Source organism: Micromesistius poutassou (genome assembly GCF_964030765.1).
Source record: "Micromesistius poutassou genome assembly, chromosome: 8".
NCBI classification, from domain to species: Eukaryota; Metazoa; Chordata; class Actinopteri; order Gadiformes; family Gadidae; genus Micromesistius; species Micromesistius poutassou.
This window is the reverse complement of record NC_140278.1, coordinates 17,415,955-17,437,512: the sequence shown is the minus strand read 5'-3', so window position 1 is coordinate 17,437,512 and position 21,558 is coordinate 17,415,955. Positions and strand designations below refer to the sequence as shown.

General features: G+C 44.8%; 1 protein-coding gene and 3 non-coding genes across 5 annotated transcripts; all 4 read left to right on the top strand.

Annotated features, from left to right (window-relative positions):
- The first annotated feature begins 258 nt into the window (after positions 1-258).
- On the top strand, positions 259-21,182 carry ncapd2 (non-SMC condensin I complex, subunit D2). Of its 2 annotated transcripts, XM_084471950.1 has the most exons (33): positions 259-340; positions 702-821; positions 921-996; positions 1,107-1,165; positions 1,269-1,444; positions 1,911-2,053; positions 2,527-2,654; positions 2,824-2,947; positions 3,265-3,412; positions 4,319-4,516; positions 4,604-4,738; positions 4,814-4,901; positions 5,409-5,622; positions 6,270-6,388; positions 6,950-7,144; positions 7,418-7,592; positions 7,903-7,987; positions 8,351-8,487; positions 12,140-12,272; positions 12,372-12,447; positions 12,559-12,774; positions 13,150-13,307; positions 14,338-14,449; positions 14,591-14,714; positions 15,399-15,554; positions 17,019-17,196; positions 17,300-17,394; positions 17,505-17,585; positions 17,988-18,171; positions 19,301-19,451; positions 19,713-19,832; positions 20,155-20,248; positions 20,435-21,181. In XM_084471950.1, exons 2-32 carry the CDS (start codon positions 704-706, stop codon positions 20,235-20,237), a joined length of 4,185 nt encoding a protein of 1,394 aa, XP_084328076.1. In that variant the 5' UTR covers positions 259-340; positions 702-703; the 3' UTR covers positions 20,238-20,248; positions 20,435-21,181. The 2 variants fall into 2 exon arrangements, with proteins under 2 accessions (XP_084328076.1, XP_084328075.1); XM_084471949.1 differs by having other exon boundaries at positions 20,155-21,182.
- On the top strand, positions 1,501-1,820 carry LOC311352304 (small nucleolar RNA U85). The gene has a single exon (XR_014636881.1). It is a non-coding gene; the product is annotated as a small nucleolar RNA U85 (small nucleolar RNA).
- On the top strand, positions 4,962-5,256 carry LOC311352305 (small nucleolar RNA U85). The gene has a single exon (XR_014636882.1). It is a non-coding gene; the product is annotated as a small nucleolar RNA U85 (small nucleolar RNA).
- Positions 5,695-5,989, top strand: LOC311352306 (small nucleolar RNA U85). Its single transcript, XR_014636883.1, has one exon. It is a non-coding gene; the product is annotated as a small nucleolar RNA U85 (small nucleolar RNA).
- Positions 21,183-21,558: the final 376 nt, after the last annotated feature.

Sequence of the window (21,558 nt, the reverse complement as noted above, 5' to 3'; positions counted from 1 at the left end):
CCTCAACAACGTGTCTGTTTTTCTATTTTAAATCGTGGCTTTTTTGCTGAATACCAACGACATTATATATGGTAACCTGTTTTGGTAGAGGTCGGCATACACTCTTGGTGCCGACGTGCTGTTGTTTTCCGCTGGGTGGCGCACCATCCCTAAAAGGTGATTCTGAACGGGAGCTGTAGGGGCGGGTCCATACATGACGTCACTGTCCCTGTTATTTGGCGCGATGTTTAGACGGATTTCAAACACTGGTTTCAAACCGTCTGGGTAGAGTCAACCACTTAGCAAGAGGTCCCGTCTTTAGTGCTCCTAACTGTGGCTCACAAGGCTACCCACAACAACGGTGAGTACTTTAACATGTTATTTGGTTTTAACTTTCTATGATGATATGGCTGAGCATGAAAAAAGCAAAGCTAACGCGAGGGGACATGCTAAATGTATGGTCATTGGTTGCTAGCACGTCAGGCTAAACTTCCACGACCATTATGGCGTTAGCGTGTAATACTTTTACAGCCGGATACTACCGACATATTGGCTGACTAAATGCTGATATATACATATTACACCCAACCCACAGTGTATAGTTCTTTCCTAAAGTCGTAATTTTTTAACCAAGAGTGGAGGGCTTGCGGACAGCACATTTTTGTCAAAATCGAGCCAGATCTACTTTCATTGTTGAGTAAGTTCATGTTGTTGTACTACAGACATGTCTTGGGACTTCTTTGTACCCGTCTGCGTGGGTGACCTCGTGAAAACTGGGGGCATCAACCAGTACGTGGTCCAGGACGTGGTCTCCCCTAAACACGTACCGTCCCACCTCAACAGTAAGTAGTAAGAGTGCGCAGACTATGGGCTTTTTTATGCAATACAAATTGTATATTTTGTTAACTGTATTGTTTCTGAACGTGATATTTCTCAAACAGGTTTCAAGGCCGCATTAAGAAGCCAGGGGCCGTTGTGTATCTTAGAGCACTTCGACACTGGTTACAGTGTGCTACAGTGAGTCTTGTCACCCAAATCTGCCTTTTATTTTTTGTCTCATGTTTTTTGTTTCATCGTGAATTTCAACCATTTTGTCATTGTTCTAAAATCTTGTTTCTCTCATTAAGGCATAGCAACGCAGTGGACTTGAGCATTAAAGAGGACACTCTTGAATTGCTCATACAAGGTCAGATCTTCCACATCTTTGCACGAGCATCTGTGAATCAAAAATATGATTTCACAATGTAGTAATCAATGCTCTCAACCGCCCCCATTTCATTATTTTACAGTTGTGAGTGGACTGTCTGTGTCCTTGCCGGCGCTGCTCATCTCCACTGACCTCTCAGCCGCAGACCGCAAGGAGCAGCTGAATGCAGTGAAGATGGGTGTATTTTTACTCTGCAAACTTACAGAGGTGCTGGAAAGCGACTCCTGCAGACAAAGTATCGTCACTGCACCGGGCAAGGTATGGATGCAAGGGGTTGTACTCCCTAAATTTATTTTGTATCTTTGAGAGTTCTTGCCCAGTGATGAGATTATGGCGTTTATGAGCTTGTCGGACCAAGAGATCTTGCTCTTGGCCATCTGGTTGGTGGGTAATCTTGGCGGTGTGACGGAGTCTTGTTGCACTGCTGTAAGGGCGCACCTACAGTAATTAAGAGCCCTCCACTTCTGTCCTCTCAGTAGAAATGCAGATGGACACGTGGTAGGGCTCAGCCATTGTGTGTCTGTCATGTTTGATTTGTTTTTGAATGTATATGTATCAGGTGACAAGAAGCAAGTCTCTGTTGAGGGTCTTTTGAAAGCGAAGATTATTATTATTCTTTGGTAATCTGAGGGCAAATGCAAAAAATATAACATTTAGTATGTAGCGTACAGAAAACGGCACATCCCTTGTGTGTAACATTTAGATTTCACTCTTAACCATACAGGCAGGCAAAAAGGGCAAGGTTGGTGAGGGTCTGGTGCAGTGGGACTCTGAGAGGGAGACGGTGCTGCAGGCCCTGGTACAACTCCTCCAGCTGGATATCCGCGCCCTGTGGAGCCTGTCCCTAGTGGAGGAAGAGTTCATCAGGTAGTCCAACACATGACCACCGGAGCCAGTGCAGGATCTGCCACGGCTAAATTGGCTCAATTTGGGCAATGCTATTTCCTGCTGGTCTCACGCGGTAGACCAGACCGTTGTTAAACATTGTTTGTTTAATGGGAGATGACAAGTGTTCCGGCTTCTGCAATAATGATTTTATACTGTGTAGTTTAGCATGGCAGTTGTGTTTCTCCCAAACCTCTACTTGGGGTTGTATTTATATAATGTAGAGGCAGGCAACCCAACAATTTGTTTTATACAAATTAGTTCATCAAATGTTTCATACACGATAATTGATGTATTGCAGTATATCTTGTTGATAAATACTAACATAATATTGGTTATGCTTTTAATTATCTAACCTTGTGCTTCATTCATATCAAAGTATAGCATGCTGAAATTGCGTCTTCTCAGGTGGTACCACATTAAGAATGATCACCTCTCTGGATCTGTTCCAATAGCTGTGTGACATGCTGCTGCTACAAGCTCCTTGAGAACCCGACCATCAGCCACGTGAAGAGCAAGCCCACCAGGGATGCAGTCATCCACCTGCTCGGGTTGCTGATAAAGAAGTACAACCACCTACTGGGTTAGCCATGTTATCATTAAATTCAGAAGTCTTTAAAACTAAACCCCAACCAAAACGGCCGAACCGAAAAATACGCCCAATTAGTATACATTAACGGCTGTTTATGCCTGACTTTGTACTCAACTCAGATATCCTCTTACCACCCACTGTCATTCGCTGTTCTCCACAGGTGCAAGTGTCAAAGTGATTCAGTTGCTGCAGCACTTTGAGCAGCTGTCCTCTGTGTGTGCTCAGGCGGTCTCTGTGTGGAGCACAGAGTATGGAGTCCGGGCAATAATAGGAGAGGTCATAAGGTAAGGGACAATATTTAGTCTGTACTTTTTTTTAAATGCATTTTAACCTGGGTTTGTTCAATGTAATTTTTTGCATACATCAATTCATATGCATTTTTGTCACATCAATTAGATCTGTATAGCCCTTAATACCAGTTGGTCTCAAAGAGCAACACAGGCCACATTAGGATACCTGTTAATCCTTTACCCAAAAGAGCGAGCAAAAAACATAATTATCATAGAAGAAAGGGCGTGCATTTGGACTCACTGAAACGTATGGTGGTTATTGTGAGGCTAACAAATGGTTATTTGTACGGTTTATCTTTTTGCTAATTAAGAGAGATTGGTCAGAAGTCCAGTGAGGAGCTCGCTAGAGAAGGGTCGGGGGTCAAGGCCTTCTCTTCGTTCCTGTCGGAATTGAGTTCCCTGGTGCCTGAATTGATTATCCCCAACATCAGTGTCCTCATCACGCACTTGGAAGGAGAGGTGAGATACAGCAAACCTATGTTCTACCTATCTATGCCCTTTGGTCACAGGTCGTGAATTAAGACCATAATTTAGAGAGAACGGGTGTGAAATCCTGTTGTGTTTTTTTTTGCCAGTCTCTGCTGACCAGTTTGTGAAAGCACCGCAGCATACGTTCTTTTCTTGATGTTGAATGGTCTTTAGTATACTCTTGTGTCGGACACACACGTAGTATAACGACTGTGTGTGTGTGAAGCATAAATGACAACCTTAGGGGATAACCCGCCCCTCCTTGCTAGAGTGCACTGCCCAAAAAGTATTTTGCTTTTTATTACGGTGCTCCTGCTGAAACAGTGGTTCACTTACATTGTAAACATTCATTGTCATGTTTGAATGGCCCTTGTTTGTTAAATGCATGAATCAAATATTCAGTGTATTGGTAGAAAGTACAGGGTGTCCGCGCATCCTTAAAAAGCCTTAAAGTCTTAAATTCATGTTTCTAAATTTAAGGCCTTAAAAAGTCTTAAATTCATTAAAAATGTCATATACTGGTCTTAAATACTGTAACTCAAGGTCTTAAATTTGTCGGGCAGGACTATTTATTTTTTATTTTTCTCGCGGGACTTTTCAGGAAGGACACGTAGAGAGGCTTCTTTCTTGCTAGATAAATTTCATTCAAGGTGGTATTAAAAAGTCTTAAATTTGACTTGCTGAAACCTGCAGATACCCTGAAGTAGCTGACTGTATTTGGCTTGGTATAATGCAGCAGCCATGAGGAACTGGTTTCGATCCCGAATGGTCAGACTATCTGCAAGCAAGAGGCTGTACCCTATCCTGCTGCTAAATAAATTCCTCTATCTTAATTCCATATGCATGGATTTGTATACAGTTGCTATGTCCAAACGCTATGTTCCATCTGCTACCCAGAGCAACAACATGCGCGTGGCGGTGTGTGAGGTCCTGGGAGACATCCTGGTCAGGGTCCTGTGCGGCGACGCTCTCGACGAGTCCGGCAAAGCGGACCGCGATCGCTTCTTCGACACGCTGCAGGAGCATCTGCATGACACGCACTCCCATGTCCGGGCACGCGTGCTGCAGGTCTACACGCGTGTTGTCAACAGCAAGGTCAGTTCACCCCGTCGTCACTGAAAGCCACTGCCACGATATTCTTATGGTTGTACTGTTGAATAATGCTTGTGTTCTGCCTGCCAGGCGTTGCCGCTGTGCCGGTACAGCGAGGTGATGGGGCTGGCTGTGGGGAGGCTGATGGACAAGTCTATAAACGTAGTGAAGAGTGCCATTCAGCTGCTGGCGGCCTTCATCGCTCATAACCCCTATAGCTGCAAGGTAATTAAGACCCAGAACACCATACGATGTGAAGCTTCGTTGCTGTGGTCCTTAGATTTGAGTGTTGTTTTTCAGTTGAGCAGTGCAGATCTGAAGAACCCTCTGGAGAAGGAGACGACCAAACTCAAAGAGCTGAAGGAGAAGGTGGAAGGCAAAGCACCTGGTAAACAAAGCCTCAAAAGCAACTCTTAAACTTTTATTTTCAATTTCCCTTATCAACCACGCCTCATGATGATACTATGGCAAATGCAAGCTCATTGAAGCAGGGGGCTGGGTTGTCCTTGTCCTGACTGGCTGGTAATCTTGGCCGTGTAGTGAAGGTTTACTGCTCGGCTGTAAGGGCTGGCCTACAGTGACGGGCTCCTCCCACTATGATCCCACTTTCAAAGATATGCTTAGTCGGGTAATGATGTGAAGGATGCCAACAGCGTGCGTATTTGTGTGTCAGGCAAGGCGTTTACCCAGCTCTCTGTGTAGTTCAATGGGCCGTGAGCTTATTCTTTGGTAATCTGAGGGCGTGCTCAGCTAAAGTCTGGATTAAAAAAAGATATGGTTTGAAAAGTTCTGTTCAATTGTTCAACTTTAATTATTTTCTTATTGGGGTCAAGACTGTCCAGCCTGTGTCCGAATGTTGATGTTTATACTTTTCCTCGCTGCTGTTCCATGCCAGTGGCAGTCATAAGGGCGTCAGAGCTGTGGGATGCCATGGAGCCTGAGCTGCTGACCACTGCCACGGCTGTGTTGGAGCCCACCAGCGCAGAAGAACAGGAAGAAAACAACAACGATGATGACGAGGAGGTGGTGGAGGAAGAGATGGAGGAGGCACAAGATGACAGGGCAACAGCTGTGCAGATTGCACAGTTACTGCGGGTTAATAAATACAGGTGAGTTTTGTGAAATACAATTATGGCCCATTTAATATTCCAAACCATTTTGATATGCCGATTCAACATTTTGCCCAGTGATGATACCAAGGCGAATGCGAGCTCATTGAACCAGGGGGCTGGGTTGTCCTTGTCCTGACTGGCTGGTAATCTTGGTCGTGTAGTGAAGGTTTACTGCTCGGCTGTAAGGGCTGGCCTACAGTGACAGGCTCCTCCCACTATGATCCCACTTTCAAAGATATGCTAAGTCGGGGTAGTGATGTGGAGGATGCCAACAGCGGGTGTTTGTTTGTATGTCAGGCAAGGCGTTTACTCAGCTCTCTATGGTTCGATGTGTCATGAGCTTTTCTTTAAAAATCTGAGGGTGAACAAGGAATGCAGCTGGCCAATCATACTTAACCAGCCATGGAAAATAATCGATCGACCAAGCAACTGTTTTAATATGTAGCCGGACATTTTCACCTGCCGACTGGTCAACTCTACCATGGGCTGGTGGCAGGTGTTAATTTCGGTTATGTTGCATCTTTTATGCAGCTTTTACTTGAACAATGCCTTAACTATAATGTCCCAAACCTCATAATTGAAAATTTGAGGTCCCAGGTGAATACATTACACTACAATTTACCTCCTGTGTTTAATTTCTTCAGACATGCGGTGCGTCTGTGTATAAAAGCACATGGCAGATTCCCCCAGTCTGAGATGTTCTCTGCACTCGACGATCTCTCCCCCGAGACTGTCATGGAGGCCCTGGCTCTGCTCTTCAAAGGTAAATGCTGTTGCATGTGCTGGTGTGTCTTTATTAAGAGTTGGTGCCCTCAGCTATGCATTCCGTGGCTACTTCAAGGTGGGAGAAGTAATCTCGGAATGTGTTGGAATGAGAAGCTCATTTAACTAAACATCCTCTTTCATAAAAATAATTGCTCGTAACTGGATCTAAAAGCTCAAAGTTTCTTGAGTGCTTTTTAAAATGGACGCTAACCAGGAAAAATATGTCTGTTGGTTTTTACTCCCTTATATCAGTACGGGCAGCGGGCCCGCACCAAAAGTGCACAGAATCAGTCGGGCACTATTAAACAATATCGTACTTCCTTTCAATATAACTAATTTCACAGTAAAATGTATTTGTACAGCACAAAAAGCAAGTCATCTGACAGAAGTGAGACATGTCAGCTGTTAAGTCGACTTTATATTAGGATGAGTAGAAACAGTAATCTTAGTATTCATATTTATTATTCAAGGGTTTCAAAATTATTTCCTTTCAGCTTGACAGGCATGTAATTATTGTGTCCAATGATGTTTTCATCTGACTATCAATATCTTCCATCAGGGCCTGATGAAGACTCCAGCGAGCAGAGTCAGAACCTGCCCCCTACCCCTCAGAAGGAGGTGGAGGGAGAGGACTCTGAGCTCAAGAAACAGGAGATGTTGGTGCAGTACCTCAAAGATACACAAAGCTTTGCCCTGCAGGTGGAGAGGGCCATCGCGGTCATCAACACCATGCTCTACTGCAAAACCACCTCGGGTATGAAGGGACTGTTATGGGTGGCATTGATGAGATCATGGGGAACTTTACATGCTGTTTATTTGAAATGAGGATGGGATTTAAATTCCAGCTGTAATTTGGTTATTAAAAGTGTACACAGTCATTTCCTTGATAAACTGGTTCTCGTCTGCATTTTTTAATTAATAAAGATTGCCTACTAATTAAAATGTATCCATATTTTTAACCGATATGTATTGACCATGGCGGAAAAACCTCATACTATTTTATAATGACCTTGTGGATGTGTTTCAGTGGTCCAGGAGGCGGTGCAGTTCTGCGTGACTGTGTGTGAGTTCAGCGCGGCCAACGCTCTGTCCGGGGTGAGGAGGATGCTGCCCCTGGTCTGGTCCACCGACCCCACCGTCAAGGACGCTGTGGTGCAGGCCTACAGACGCCTCTACCTCAACCCCCAGGGAGACTCCACCAGGTAGGAAGCCCATGCTGGGGACACTGGGTGGCTCACTGGTCATAGTCTGTCATGAAGTGCCATGACATTATGGACTGAAACATGTGTATTCTGAAAAGTTGACAACATGCATTTAGACTTTGATGGCATGTCTAAACGGTTTATTTTAGTGTTATGATTTATCATTTGTATTATTGAAATGCTTTGACTTAAAAGCAAATAGGTTATCTATTTTACTCCATTACTTTATTTGATTATGCATTACATTTATATTAGCAGTGATATTTCTTCATGAAATATGAATTGATGGCCATGCCCTTTTCCCTTCCAGAGCCAAGGCCCACACTCTGGTGGACAGCCTCTCTGAGCTGATGGTGGATGCTTCCCTAGGAACCATCCAATGTCTGGAGGAGATAGTAAGTGATCTTAATCACCCTAATCAAACCCTCTTTGCAAAGCTACAGTTAATAATCAGAATCCAGCTGACAATATCGTGCACTTGGATATGCAGGATATCACTAGGGATATTTAAATGTACAACAGGGGAACATTTAAATGAAGCACTACTTGGTCATCAGCCTTATTTTCTTATTCTTTGAGCAATGAACTGTATTGAGATGACAGAAAAGGGATAATTATCAAGTATTGTCCAATTAGGTAAATCTTGCTATATGATTTGTTTCCTTCCTCCAATCCATGTGGTTAATTATTGAACGTTGCTCTTTTTATTGATTATGTTTCTGTGGTGGTCTCTAACCAGTAGCTCGTCTCTGTGCTAGGTGCAGGAGTTCTTTGGCAGCAGCAGCAGCCTCCAGTCCACTGTGGTCCAGGTGCTGTGGGAGCGCTTCACTGGCAAACGGGAGACCTCGCCGCTCCACAGGAGGGCTGCAGTGATTCTGCTGGGCATGGCTGCACGGTACTGCCATGTTGTCCTTTATCTGAGCACATGGCTTTTTATTTTTTTTTATTATTATTTTTTTTTTAAAACAGGTCTTCCTTACATTTGCAATCAATACCACAATTTATTTATTAACTTTACTATTATTATTATTAACTAACTTTTTTTTAAAGAAAATAAGGCTGAGGATTGGTGAAATAGATGATTTTGTAAATTATTGTGACTAGCTCGTAGTCATGGAGATTAACAGCTGTGGACATTGTTTATAAGGCTGGGTAGGGCTGCACAATTAATCAACATTTTATCACGATTACGATATTGGCTTCCCACGATAAAATGTATGATCGTGTGATATTTAAAATGTGTGCTCTCCCCCAAATTGGTTATATTAAATAATGCATGCTCCGCAAAAAAATTAAATAAAAAATAAGCATGCCCCGCCCATGCTGTATCCGCTGCAAAGCAAACCAAGCGCTCCTTTACACATGCTGTCTGCGTGAGTCCAGCAGAAACTGCACTGCGGCGCAAAGCCTGAAATTGACTCTACTGGAGGCAGTCTGGACAAGGCTTAGCCAATACTTGAAAAGAATAATACTTGAAAGAAAAGAAACAAAATTTTAATGTAGAAGTCGAAGAGATCGTCCTGTGTTGCCGATCATCAACACAACTAATTTATTCAGCCACCTGAAAACACACCACAAAATGGAGTATGACGAATGCATGAAGACTGAGAGTGTTGCATCGGCTGCTAATGCGAGTTGTCCCACATCAACTCAGACGTCCATAAAAGCGAGCCTGTACAGCGCGACACCGTATCCATCCAGGTCACAAAGACGCACCGAAATCAGCAATGCAATCATATTCCATTTGGATTCCAAAGATATGTGTCCGTCAGTAATGTGACGCATAGTCCTGCATTGAATTGTTCTGAATCTGTTGCATTCTGTGATGGCATATTTATTTTGGTAATCCTTTATTTTGGGCACAATTTCATTGAGGTCAAACTCATTTATTTAAACTCATCTCATCATATGGGTACAATGAATAAAGTGACATTTTTATTTTGATTCTAGGTCACATAAATAAACACTTTATTTACAAGTTTAACAAATCTTTTACAATTTAAACATTGTATAATCTGTTTTGTAGCATAATGGATCACGGCTGTTAAAGGAAGGGTGTTAGAAAATGATGAGCTGAAAAGAGTGGGGACCCTGTTGAATGACTAATTCAGTTGATTACAGTATTTATACCCCTTCTGTGAGGCGGAATAAGGGGATGTTCTGCAGCAATGAGCCACCATGTTCTCCAATATAAAAACATTGTTCCTCTGGCTGGCTTCTCAATCTATTTATCGACCACAACTTGGCTGTCTCTGACCAAATATATATATTTTTTAATCATTAAAAAATTATTGTCGAACCCTATGACGCAGAAAAGGCTTATGTGAGCCAGTGTTAATCTAATTTTTCTAAAATCGACAAATCGATTTTGTCATAAATTGATTTTTATTTAGTTAGTCTAATCAGTGAAAAGTGTCGTTGACTAACTATGACAAATTGTTATTCAATGAAATAAACACTGTCTTACTGTATACCAGTAAGACAAGCCTGGGATACTAGGTTTCCCTGTCTGGTAGTCTGCAAACTGCAGCAGAGGTTGGCTCTATTACTGATTTCCAGTCCACAGCAAACATGTGTATCCACCTGCCTACCCGGCCCCCCGTAGAGACGCTGGATGGATGGTGTTCAAGGCAGGAGGAGTGAATCCAATGCTTTAAACTATGTAATCCCCAGTGGGAAGGTACCCAACAGTTGGCAATGGGCTCCTAGCTAATCTGAGGGTGACACATTCTTCTTATCAATACGTGCTATTTTGGAGAACATTGATTAGAACATTAATTGCTTAAGGGTTGTGGGCTTGTTGGTTGTGAGTCAAGTTAAGGAAATGGTACATGCTTAGTACCCCCTAAATATAAATGCGTACACGGTTAAGCATGTCGTCATTGGGGAGAACCATAAGCATTATACCAAAGCTCCCTCAAGTCACGACCACATAACTCCTGGCTGGTTGCTAGCGTGATGCGCTGAATGTAGCTTACTACAACGCTGCTCCTCAATCTACCTCAAAGGATTTGTGAAGGAAAGAGCGAGCTAGAGGGTAAAGAGTCTATCTGCAGTCCACCCACGCTGCCTCTCTTCAGCCAGCCAGGGGCATTCAGAACATATTTAATCCTGCATACTTCTGCGAACCCTGCCTCCCACGTACATTATGTGGACAATAGGCAGGCCTGGCCTTAGGTTAGCTAGTAAACCTGGAGGGTAAAGGTGCTGAGAAACGACGTGGTAGCCTGCGGTCTGTCTGGTCGTGTTGCGACCAGACAGGATTAAGACAGGTTCTTCCAGTTTCTTATCTTTATTGACTTAGTATCCATGTTAGTTGCAGAATAGAGGAAACTGACCAGCCGTTTCCTCATCTTGTAGCTTGTGCTGTGTATTATTTTTATTTTAGATCGAGCAGTCTCACATTTGTAAACTAAAATTGCATCTACATGACATTTAAAGACTAGACTAGCAGCGATCTGGTATAGCCGGAAATTAATAAATATATAATAATGAATAAACTATATTTTTGACTTTCTCTTTTTGACAGTAAAAGACGACAATGATCAGCAGTAAAATGAATATACTGTTTCATATTACCAACAAGTTTAAGCAATGTAACATTATCAAAATGACCACTGTCTGCGGTTTAATAGCCTGATAGCAGAGACTCGGTGTAGCGACTTGGGCCTTACAGGGAATTCACCGGACAGAACGTGGTCAGATTGGCTGATAATTCTTTCTGCTCTCTGGGCCACCTGTTTTCTCCAAGACCGAGTCTCTTGGCGTTGCTCCAGTTATATTGGAGCAGACTTTAAACATAATACGATTCTATTCTGCTCCTTCAGACAACCCATTAAAGCAACATTTAATGAAAAGGTTAGATTTTCAAATGATCAATGTCAAAATGTGACACATTCAGGTTGAGTAAGTTACCATAACGCATTTGACTAAGGAAGGTAGGACACAAACATGATCTGACGCTGAACCCTGGAGACGATAGGGAGATGCCGTCAGAGTAATCTACAAAGAAGCTGCCCTTTTGAAGCTGTCCTACAGCTATCTGCATACAAAATAAAAAGCAAGGGGGGACAGGACACAACCCTGGGGTGAGCACGTATTTGACACCTGTGTTGGACATGTGTCCACTCACCAATAACCACTGGGTTCTGTCAGAAAATCTAAAGGCAATACCAAAGGCTGATCTGAAGCAAGTCCCTCAATCAAAATGAGGCTGCATCTGATTAAAGGCTTAATTAAAGAGAAATCTGAATAAAACTTTCACATGAGATCGTGGTTCTGGAGGTGCTTATACGTACTGTTGAATATGAAGAGCTTTGCATCCTCTACAACTTTTATCAGGTGTGGAGGTTGATAATCTAACACTGAATGTGTCAAATTTTTCATAAGTCAGGGAGACGACTATATAAATACTCTTAAAACAGGTAATTATTTTGTTCCTTGGGCTTATTTTATTATGGTATGGGTATTATGGAGGATGTTTTCCAGATTGATGGAATCTAGCCTATTATCTTTATCCTAATCAATTAACTCTGTGGCTTCAACAGGGCTGAGAGGGAGGTGGTGCTCAGCAATGTGGAAACCTTCTGCAACGTGGCTCTGGGGGAGAAGGTGGCAGAAGACTTCCTGCTGGCCAGAGACGTGGTCATTACCATCAGCAGCATCACAGATCACGTCAGGGTAAGCCCATTTACCAGTTAAATGGTTAGTTTAGTCAACGATTTAGGAATCACCATTGACTGAATGCATAATTTCTTTTCTACCGATACCTTTTTCTAGCAATCAAAGAACGCCCCATTCAGACTGCCCCACGACCACCAGCTGTTCACCTGCCTAACAAAGGCCATCGCAGAAGGTAAATCCTTTTCCTTTTGAAAAACTAGACTGCTTTGTGAGTCAAAGATCCCACATGCTAACCCAGCTCACACATGGTACAGTCAATGACTCCTGCTCTTCCCCTTCAAAGGTGTGGTGAAGGAGGACCCTCACTGGCAGAGCTTCATGGAGCAGGCTGTTCGTCTCCTGTACTTCCTGGCCGAGTCCCCCGACCAGCTTTGCTCCCTGCTACTGCAGAAGAGCACCCATCTCTTATTGGACCAGGTCACCAGAACAACAGAAGCCTCAAAGGAGACCGTCCAATCCCAAGGCGACTCGCAAGACTCTCAGGATTCTGCTGAACAAGGTCTGCAAATGGTTTCAGACTGACTTATAGTTTTGGAAAGTTATGATGTTGATGCTGAGATTTGGACAGCAAAATTGTAGTTGGTGTACCTGAAAGTATGTAGATTTATCAATTTAAAAGAAAAAACAGCACTCTGCAGTATCCAATGCAACAGTGGTCAGTACATCTAAACTTGATTTGTTTATCAAAGGCTCAACTGAAACCTAAAACAGCAAGTTTCTATGCACTGTACAAATACAGGCATAATGAAAGCACTCATGTATTTCTCGAGATGCCCGTTTAGAAGCTGCTGCTGCCTCTTCCTTGTGGTCTCCTGGACAGCGGTTGGCGGTTCCCTGGTAGTAACGCCTGTGTTCCTGTGTGTTGTGGCTGTAGTGAGCAGTGTGAGCCTGGCCCAGCTGCTGTCTCTGTGCGGCTGTGTGGCCTTCTGGCAGGTGTCCCACCTGGAGGGCAGTGTCAGTGCCGAGCTGCGGAGGAGGAGGAGAGAAACGGAGGAGAGGGAGGAGAAGGAAAAGAGGCCTTCGAAATCGAAGGTACACCTGGAAACTATTTACGGCTTCTTCTTTTAGTTTGAGTGAAATGCCTTTCTGAATGGTGATGCAGTATAGTTGTAATGATGTCAGTGCCTATAACTTCTTAAACATTGCAGAATCTGCAACCATAAATGATGTGACACTTTAATCAGTAACTTGTTGAACTGGGTAATTTTTTTGTCACATTGTTTAAGCTTTAAGGTGCAGTTTTTAGAATTTTAGAGGAAACAAAATTGCATAAATGGAATAAATATAATATAAGTGTTTTAATTAGTATATAATGCCTGGCAATTGCCAGACCAAGCTTAATCGTAGATTGCACGTTGGTCTGGGGAAGCTGCTGTAATTTTCTTCAGCACAAGAGGCGTGATTAACGGGCGGAGTTAAATTGACTGCTTGCAGTCGCTTCCCTGTCGTCATTGTGTTAAACCAGCCAATAGTGTGCCAGGGGAAAAGCCAGCTTGGTGATTGGCTACCGCAAAAACGTATCGAAACTTGAAAGAAATGTATTGCTCTTCTCCAGACCCTTCCAATCGCCGGCAGAATGGGCGGGGCTACCCAGTCTAATATAATCCCATTAGAATGGTGTTTTGTAACCTGAGAATGAGCCCTGTATCTCCTGGAGGATTGGGTCCTCTCCTAGGAGCCATGGTTCACCGCCTGGTATCTAATTTAGCCCAGGAAGGACCAACAGCTCTAGAGAGCTATGTTACTTTTACATGTGACCTCTAGTTTCACAGACTAACTTTATGCTCTCCATGAATCTATGAAAGAACCTCATCAGTACAGGCAATGGTAGCTTCTGCACCGTGGATATGGGGGGGCAGGCAGGCATTCAGTCGGTTAAAATCTGCCACATCACAGCAAGATCCTATTAAAGCATCACACTGCACCTTTTCAGATCAGTCAGTTACTGGTTGACCAATCACAGAAACCCTTTGATAAAGTCAGCCAATTCGCCCAAGAGGCTATCCTTAAACTGAGGAACGTTCAGTGGATGTAATCCCATTCCAACACGGTCTCTCAACAGCAAGCCGCCAATGACAGTGCCGTGGAGGAGGAGCTCGGGTTGATTGGCGCCACGGCTGAGGACACAGAGGCGGAGCTCATAAGAAAGATCTGCGAGACAGAATTACTGGCTGGTAAAAAAATAAATAAAACACAATTTTTATTGGCGCATTGACAACCAGTGTACCACATTCAATTTCCAAACCATTCCTGCTGATGTGACTTTACGTGGTCCGTGCTGCCTTGTTAAACTGGCTGTCCTCTGCTTGGTTCAGAGGAGAACATGCTGTTCTGCTTCCTTCCACTGCTGGTGAAGGTGTGCAGCTCTCCTGGCCGCTACGCTCACCCCCAGCTCACCACTGCCGCCTGCCTCGCCCTCTCCCAGTTCATGATGATCAGGTACCAGCACTTCCTGTTCGGCCCGCTTCCCAAATGACCTGAAGAAGTACATGTTAAATATCTAATGTTGTGTTTTAATGGGTCAGAATATTCGATTATTTGTTCCCGAGGGTCAAAGCCGATTTTTAACATTTGGGCCGTTAACATTTTTTCCCATTCAAATAAACAAGAATTAATGGACAGAACTAATGTTGGTTCTGTAGCACTTCGTTTTTTATTATTATTAATCATGTACAGAAAAACAATACATAAGCATAAATATTAATATATATATATATATGCATATAACACAAACACTGATCACTGTTAAAGTTAGTTTTTTTGCATTTAAGATATTAAGTGATTTCTTGCCGATGATCCATGGCTGCCTTTGTGAATGTCGGCACACAATGTCGGCACACATCGAATAATCGATTATTCGTTCATACCACCCACTGATTCTTCGACCAAATTTGAGTTATTCACATCCCTTCTAGAAGTGAGCCATTTACGGAGGAGGATGAAACCTGTTTGGGTTTCTGGTAGTACGTACAGCTGATGTGGCTTTATGCCATAAAATGTCTATTCTTTGATTTACCTGCTGATGATTTACCTTTATTTGATTTACAGAGCTGCATGTGAAGCGTGTCTGTAAATGGCAGTACACATCTTACTGGCTATTCCCTTAACCCTTCTCCTCTTCAGTCCGTCGGTATGCGACGAACACACGCGTCTGCTGTTCACCGTGCTGGAGCGTTCACCACTGCCCGTGGTCCGCGCCAATGCCATCATCGCCCTGGGGGACCTTATTGTTCGCTTCCCCAACATCCTGGAGCCCTGGACCCAGAACCTCTATGCCAGGTAACGCCCAACGCCACATGACCTATGGATGAGTGGCACGCTGCTTATACTTTTCTCATACTAATGAGCGTAACAACACACACTGTTCAATGGAGGGCTCAATGAGAGGAATATTGGTGATGGAGTCGTTTTGGGGCGGGGTTGCCTACCATACTGAGGTTCAGTGTGGTTGAACACAATGTATCTTTGCCAAGCAGCACTAAGTGCCCACACTTCATCATATCTAGTTCCACAGACTTTAATGGTGTTGTTGCCAATCAGATGCCACATTATAATACCCAGCGCTCCCTTGCCATCACTCTTCTGTAATTAAAGGAAACAATCCTCGGCTGATAGCCTGGCAAGTGGGCGTTTAGGCGATGAGGTTTATCCCAGCCCTCCCCTCTAGCTTTTGATTTGTTTCATGGGGGATCCCTCCGCGCTGGTCCTGAGAGGCTGACCCCATTTCCACCTCCCAGCGTAGCGAGTGTCTCGTGCCAAACACCCTTCCCCTCCTCAAACTGTTAAATGGGAGGTCAACTTTGACATGATCTTTGTTTACAAACTCTGCCATCGCTTTCATATACTGACCCTCTTCTGTGGATGTTGCCATGGCAACTGTCCAACAGATTCCAGCTCTGAGCGGGATTACAACCCTCTCCTCCCCTCCCTGAACTAGGCAGTAGCCCCTTGGCCCTTGCACAGGGGCCGTTTGAGAAGCCGAACAGCATAATTGCTGGTGTGTTGGGACCCCATGGCGATCCAGTGGGCTGCTGGTGGAAAGGGATAATTTCTGCTCAAGTCGAAGGTCCTGCCAGCCTTTTTACATTGCAGAATTGGAAGTTCTTGTGTTTAAAAAAAAAAAAAACACACAAGACGATCATTCTATTCATGTAGTAGTTCTCTATTGTCTTGTGGGTTTTTCTTTATCTCTTGCTGCTTCTTACTTTGAGGTTTTTATACAAGTATATGAAACATTCTACGCTGTCATTAGCTTGGCAGTGTTTCTGAAGTCCCTGGTTTTCTCTAATTGCGCCCCCCCCCTCCCCCATGCATACACACACCTCCACATCATTCCTGGAGCCTCCTGATAAGGGTGTTGAGAATGAATTACCCTCTATATTGTTGCCGTAAGCCCCAGCATTAGCATGCAGCGCCATGCAACTACAGCTTCAAATGAAACCAGGAGCAGGCCCCCCAGCCGCAACCGGCGACTGGACGTGTGATCCTCTGCCCGGAGGCCTGCCCTGTAACGTCAGGCGCTAATTACTTTCCTTTGTGTCGTGGATCTAAATCAGTCTCAAAATGCCACCCGCCATGGCCTGGACAAATTGGTCCATTCCATCCAACCACATGGGGGGGATTCCCGATTCCCGAATGAACAACGTGGGCAAAAGGAAAAGGGCATTAACGGAGGGCGTAGCCGTATGTGACGTCGGTACGAGCTGACTTGTGTATCCCTGGTTGGGTTTCCTCTCCCCTCAGGTTAAGTGACCCAGTGCCTTCGGTCAGGCAGACGGCCGTGACGGTCCTCACTCAGCTGGTGCTCAAAGACGTCCTCAAGGTCAAAGGTCAGGTGGGCGAGGTGGCGGTGCTCCTCATCGACCCCGAGCCGCACATCACCAGCCTGGCCCTCAACTTCTTCAACGAGCTGGCCTCCAAGGTGAGTGAATGATGCTATGCTCACTCCCTACTGCTCCCACCAGGAGGTATGGAGAGAGGTGTTCGGTTGTTGGGTCTCATCCCCTTTTATTCCCGCTGTGCAGGACAATGCGATCTACAACCTGCTGCCAGACATCATCAGCCGGCTGTCTGACCCGGAAAGGGGCATGAGCGCTGAGGACTTCAACGTAATCATGAAGTAGGTTCCCCTCGATCATGACAATGGCCTCAACTAGTCGATAAACAACTGTTGGTGTGTTCCGTGGGATTGGTTTTTAATGTGATGTGTTCATGTGCTCCGGTTTCCAGGCAGCTGTTCTCGTACATCACCAAAGAGAGGCAGACTGAATCGCTGGTGGAGAAGTTGTGTCAACGTTTTAGAACGGCCAAGTGAGTGCAAGCGTACCATTTGGGTGTCCTCAGCCCGCGGTCTAGTAGCTGACCAGGGCCCACTCGTCGTCCACGTGTGCGCCTCGGGAGTGCAGACCGTGTGGGACTTCGCTCTGGTTTGGAGGGGCTCGTTCAAAAGCCTTGCATTGCCGCCCATGCTCTGAATCATCCATCCATACACTCCCATAGAAAGGACATTTCATATTACACAAGCAAACTGAATCAAGACATGCATGCATTTCCCCATAATGAGATTTGTTCCAAATGCCAGGTCGGAGCGCTCTCCATAAATAACCTCCTCCTGCCTTTTTAAAGTCGCTCTTAAATCCATCTTGTGTTAACCTCGTTCTGTGTGTTCACCTTGGTATGCCCTGACCTCTGACCCCTCCCCCCTCCCCTCAGGACGGAGCGCCAGTGGTGCGACCTGGCCGTGTCTCTGTCCCTGCTGTCCATGTGTGAGCGAGGCCTCAAGAGGCTGCAGGAGTGCTGGGAGTGTTACAGCGACAAGCTGACAGAGCCCGGCGTCTACCAGCCCCTGCTCTCCATCACCGCCAAGCTCCGCCGCGGTGCCAAGCCCCAGCTCAAGGTACCACCGCGCCCACCCCGTCCTCCTGTATACCCTCTCTGGGGTACCAAGTACCTGCAGAACCTTAAAAGTCCCATGACATGCCACCAGGTGTGGTGTGATTAGCCGTTACTAGCCGTTTTGAAAGTCTGCCTCTTCCAACATCACAAGTGGGCGTGTCCAATTAGATGTGTGACGGATGGATGAGCAACGTTTGCTACAGTCCACTGGGTAGGCTGGTAGACTGATCTATCCAGCACACATCTAGGTGGACACACCCACTTGTGATGTCAGAAGAGCCCGTTTTTCAAAACAGCCTCTTAACGGCTAATCACACTCACACCTGGTGGCATGTCATGGGACCTTTAGCAGTACAAGGTCACCTCATCCCACAGTTGGATTCACACTAGGTTGATAAAATATGTTTTTGTTTCTAGGACACATACAAAATGCAAAATTCTCTAGCTCTGGAGGAAAATTGGCCAGGATTAGTTCTGCATTGTTTGCCGTTGCTGCTACCCAGAACAATGGCACTACCACAATGCTGACCAATCACACATTTGTGTCCTGTGTTCCCACCCCATCAGATTCCCCCCTTGGCAGTACCAGTACAATGAGGAAAAAGAGATACTCTGGTTTTCTCTCCGTCGTACAGCATTAAACTAAATGACTACAGAGACTTGCAGTTAAGAATGTATACAGGTTGGCGGGATTCATAGTCTAAATTACTTCTATAACTGGTTTGGAACTTTTGGATTCCTGCATTTTATTTCAAATGGTACAAAACTGTTGGTTCTTTATACGCTAACCACGGTTGTGTCCAATTAAGCCCAACGCACGACATGCTCTCCCCATGAATGTGCGGCAAATGTGGATATGTATGAGAAGCACTCAAAACGGCAACAGTAGATAAAGAATAGAAACACATAAACCTTGCTACATTGCCAACTATCAACCTCCACTTCGATGTACAGAAACATTTTACAATTTAATTGTTACCTGGGACTTAATAATACTGTATTGCATATGTAGACTTTCCTTTTTGCACTTTTTTTTTTTTGCAAATCAACAGATTTTGTAGAAGAACCTTGTCTTAAGATCGTCGTTGATTATTTGATTTACAAACCTTTTGTTCTCTGGTATCACTCAGGCCCAGGTGGATGAGTTTGAAAAGAGGCTGACCGCTGTTCACACACGGGGGCTGGAGAACGTGGAGAGCCCCGAGATGGAGGAGGGAGGCTCCGCAGAGAACGTCTCACAAACCCCCCAGCCTGCCAGGGGTCGGGCACGGTCCACTAGAGGCAAGTTCCACTGAAAGCATAGAGCGTAGAAGTGTTCACTGCTCTTTAGACCTTCATCTTTAGCCCTTCATCTGGAGGGAGAACCCACTAATAAGAGTTTGGCCATCTCGCTCTGGCTGGCATACACTGGGGATTGAACCCGGTGCCTTCCGGCTGGGGGGTGGAACCCCCTTGTGGCTACACTGTATCCTGCCCCAATTGCATAAATTGAACAGTTTCCCAACCTCGCCACAAAACCTTAACGTCTCTCTGTTCTCACAGGTCAATCCAAACAGGCGGTTTTGAGTCGCATTGATGACAGCTTTGTAACGCCGAAGGCCAGCCGCAAATCCAAGAAGCCTGTCATCACCTTCAGCAGTGATGAGGAGGAGGAGGAAGAGGGTGAGTGAAATTTGCCTAGCTTAAACACCATTTATTTTTTAGAGAAAATTGTTTTCTTCCAAATGGATAATCCCTGAATGGATTAAGAAAAGCAATGTTTGCTGTAAATTGGCCCATTTAAGTGGTGTAATAAAAGTCTGCGTTTGGTCTGGGGCCCATGTCATGCTCAGGTAGGAATCGAGTGCGAGCCATTATTGTGTCTGGCCGTCTGATGGCTTCTGAGCGTAGCCACAAACCCAGTGGCAGCGCAGCTTGCGTTCCCTACTCCTCACTACTTGAGCGCTTTTGAATTCAAAGGACTGATTGGACTTCTTTCTACTAGATGCTGTGATGGCGGAGAGCGAGACCCCCCGCGTGACCACACCCATCGCCCGCACGTCCCGCCGGACCCGGCTCCGGCACTGATCCTTCAAAATGTACTTCTATTTTTTCTTTTTAACTTTTTATTTGTTTTTTAAATTTCATTTTAACAGGTGCAGTCATACAATACATAACAAACGTGTTGATTACTTCTATGCTTTTAATGTCAATTTTTTTAACTCAACTTATTTGTAAGCATTGTTGTAGAAACAACGTAACTTTTAAATAAATGGTTTCTCCAGTGCCTCAGCCCGGTCTCTGCTTGGCTCCCTCGTTCTCCCGGGTGTCCCCTGCCCGGGTACATGTGACGGCTGGAAGCTGCCTGTAGGTCACTGGCAGCAGATTTATACTCTCATTACCAGGAGCGCTGAACCTCCATTCTTAAGTGCTTGGACAGTTGTGGTTTTATAGTCTGTCACAGCTTGCCTAGTGTTCCATTGCTCTTACTTATTTCTTTATTTATTTAGTCTCATGTTCTCATGATTGTACACGCGTTTCTTTCTTGCATCGCTCATTTTTTCGAATGTGTTTTCTTTCTCTTCTCCCCGAGCTCGGCTGCATGGTTGTTTTCCATCAGTCTCCGGCTGAGTCTCGCATGATGTTTGCTGCCCTCCACCGCTCTGTAATTAGTTTTCTTTTGTTAACACCCCCCCCTCACCACCAGCACCTCAGCTGTTGCCTTGTGCACACCACCTCCTCCCCTATTCTCTTCTCTGCTGCCTACTCTCCTCCTACAGTTCTCCGCTTGCTGTGATGACATCACGTGTGTAGCAGCCCACCTCCCCCTCCTTAGTAATCTCTCACCCACTCTCCCACACATTCGCCTCTCCTAAAAGATGAGGGGTGAGCACAATGGTGTAGTTTTGCCTGGTATTGTATGCGGACCCCGCAGCAACTTGTTGGACTTAACAAATAAAATACTTCTCTGTTCATGTGTTGGAACATGTGAATACTTTTGGGAATACCTGGTCTTTACTTGGGATGGTGCTTTTCCTTTACTAAAATTAATTATGAACTCCGAACCGTATTAAACCTATTTTGTTTGTACATAAGTTTTACCTGAAATTAAATTATTTCTTTATGCTCAGCTGAAATGAGAAATGTCCGGCCTGAATGTGCATTTGTCATTATTTGACATGGTGTTAAATAAAGCAAAATGTGCAAAGTGTGCGTGCTGAACTTGGAGCCATTGTGTGTTGCCCACCAGAGCCTTGGCAGTGAGACTGCAGGGGGTATGGGGAACAGATGGCACAGACAGACTGTAACTTACCCAGCGGAGGAGAGGTCAACCCACAATAAAAGACCATATAGACAAAAGAGGGACAACCAAACAGGGAAAAAGTGTTCCGGGGAATGAATGGAAAGC

Coding starts and splice junctions, on each gene's coding strand:
- ncapd2 (XM_084471949.1), top strand. CDS start 704: ATGTCTTGGGACTTCTTTGTACCCGTCTGCGTGGGTGACCTCGTGAAA. Junction 997..1,106: donor ACTGGTTACAGTGTGCTACA/GTGAGTCTTGTC, acceptor TCTCTCATTAAG/GCATAGCAACGCAGTGGACT. Junction 2,054..2,526: donor GTGGAGGAAGAGTTCATCAG/GTAGTCCAACAC, acceptor CTGTTCCAATAG/CTGTGTGACATGCTGCTGCT.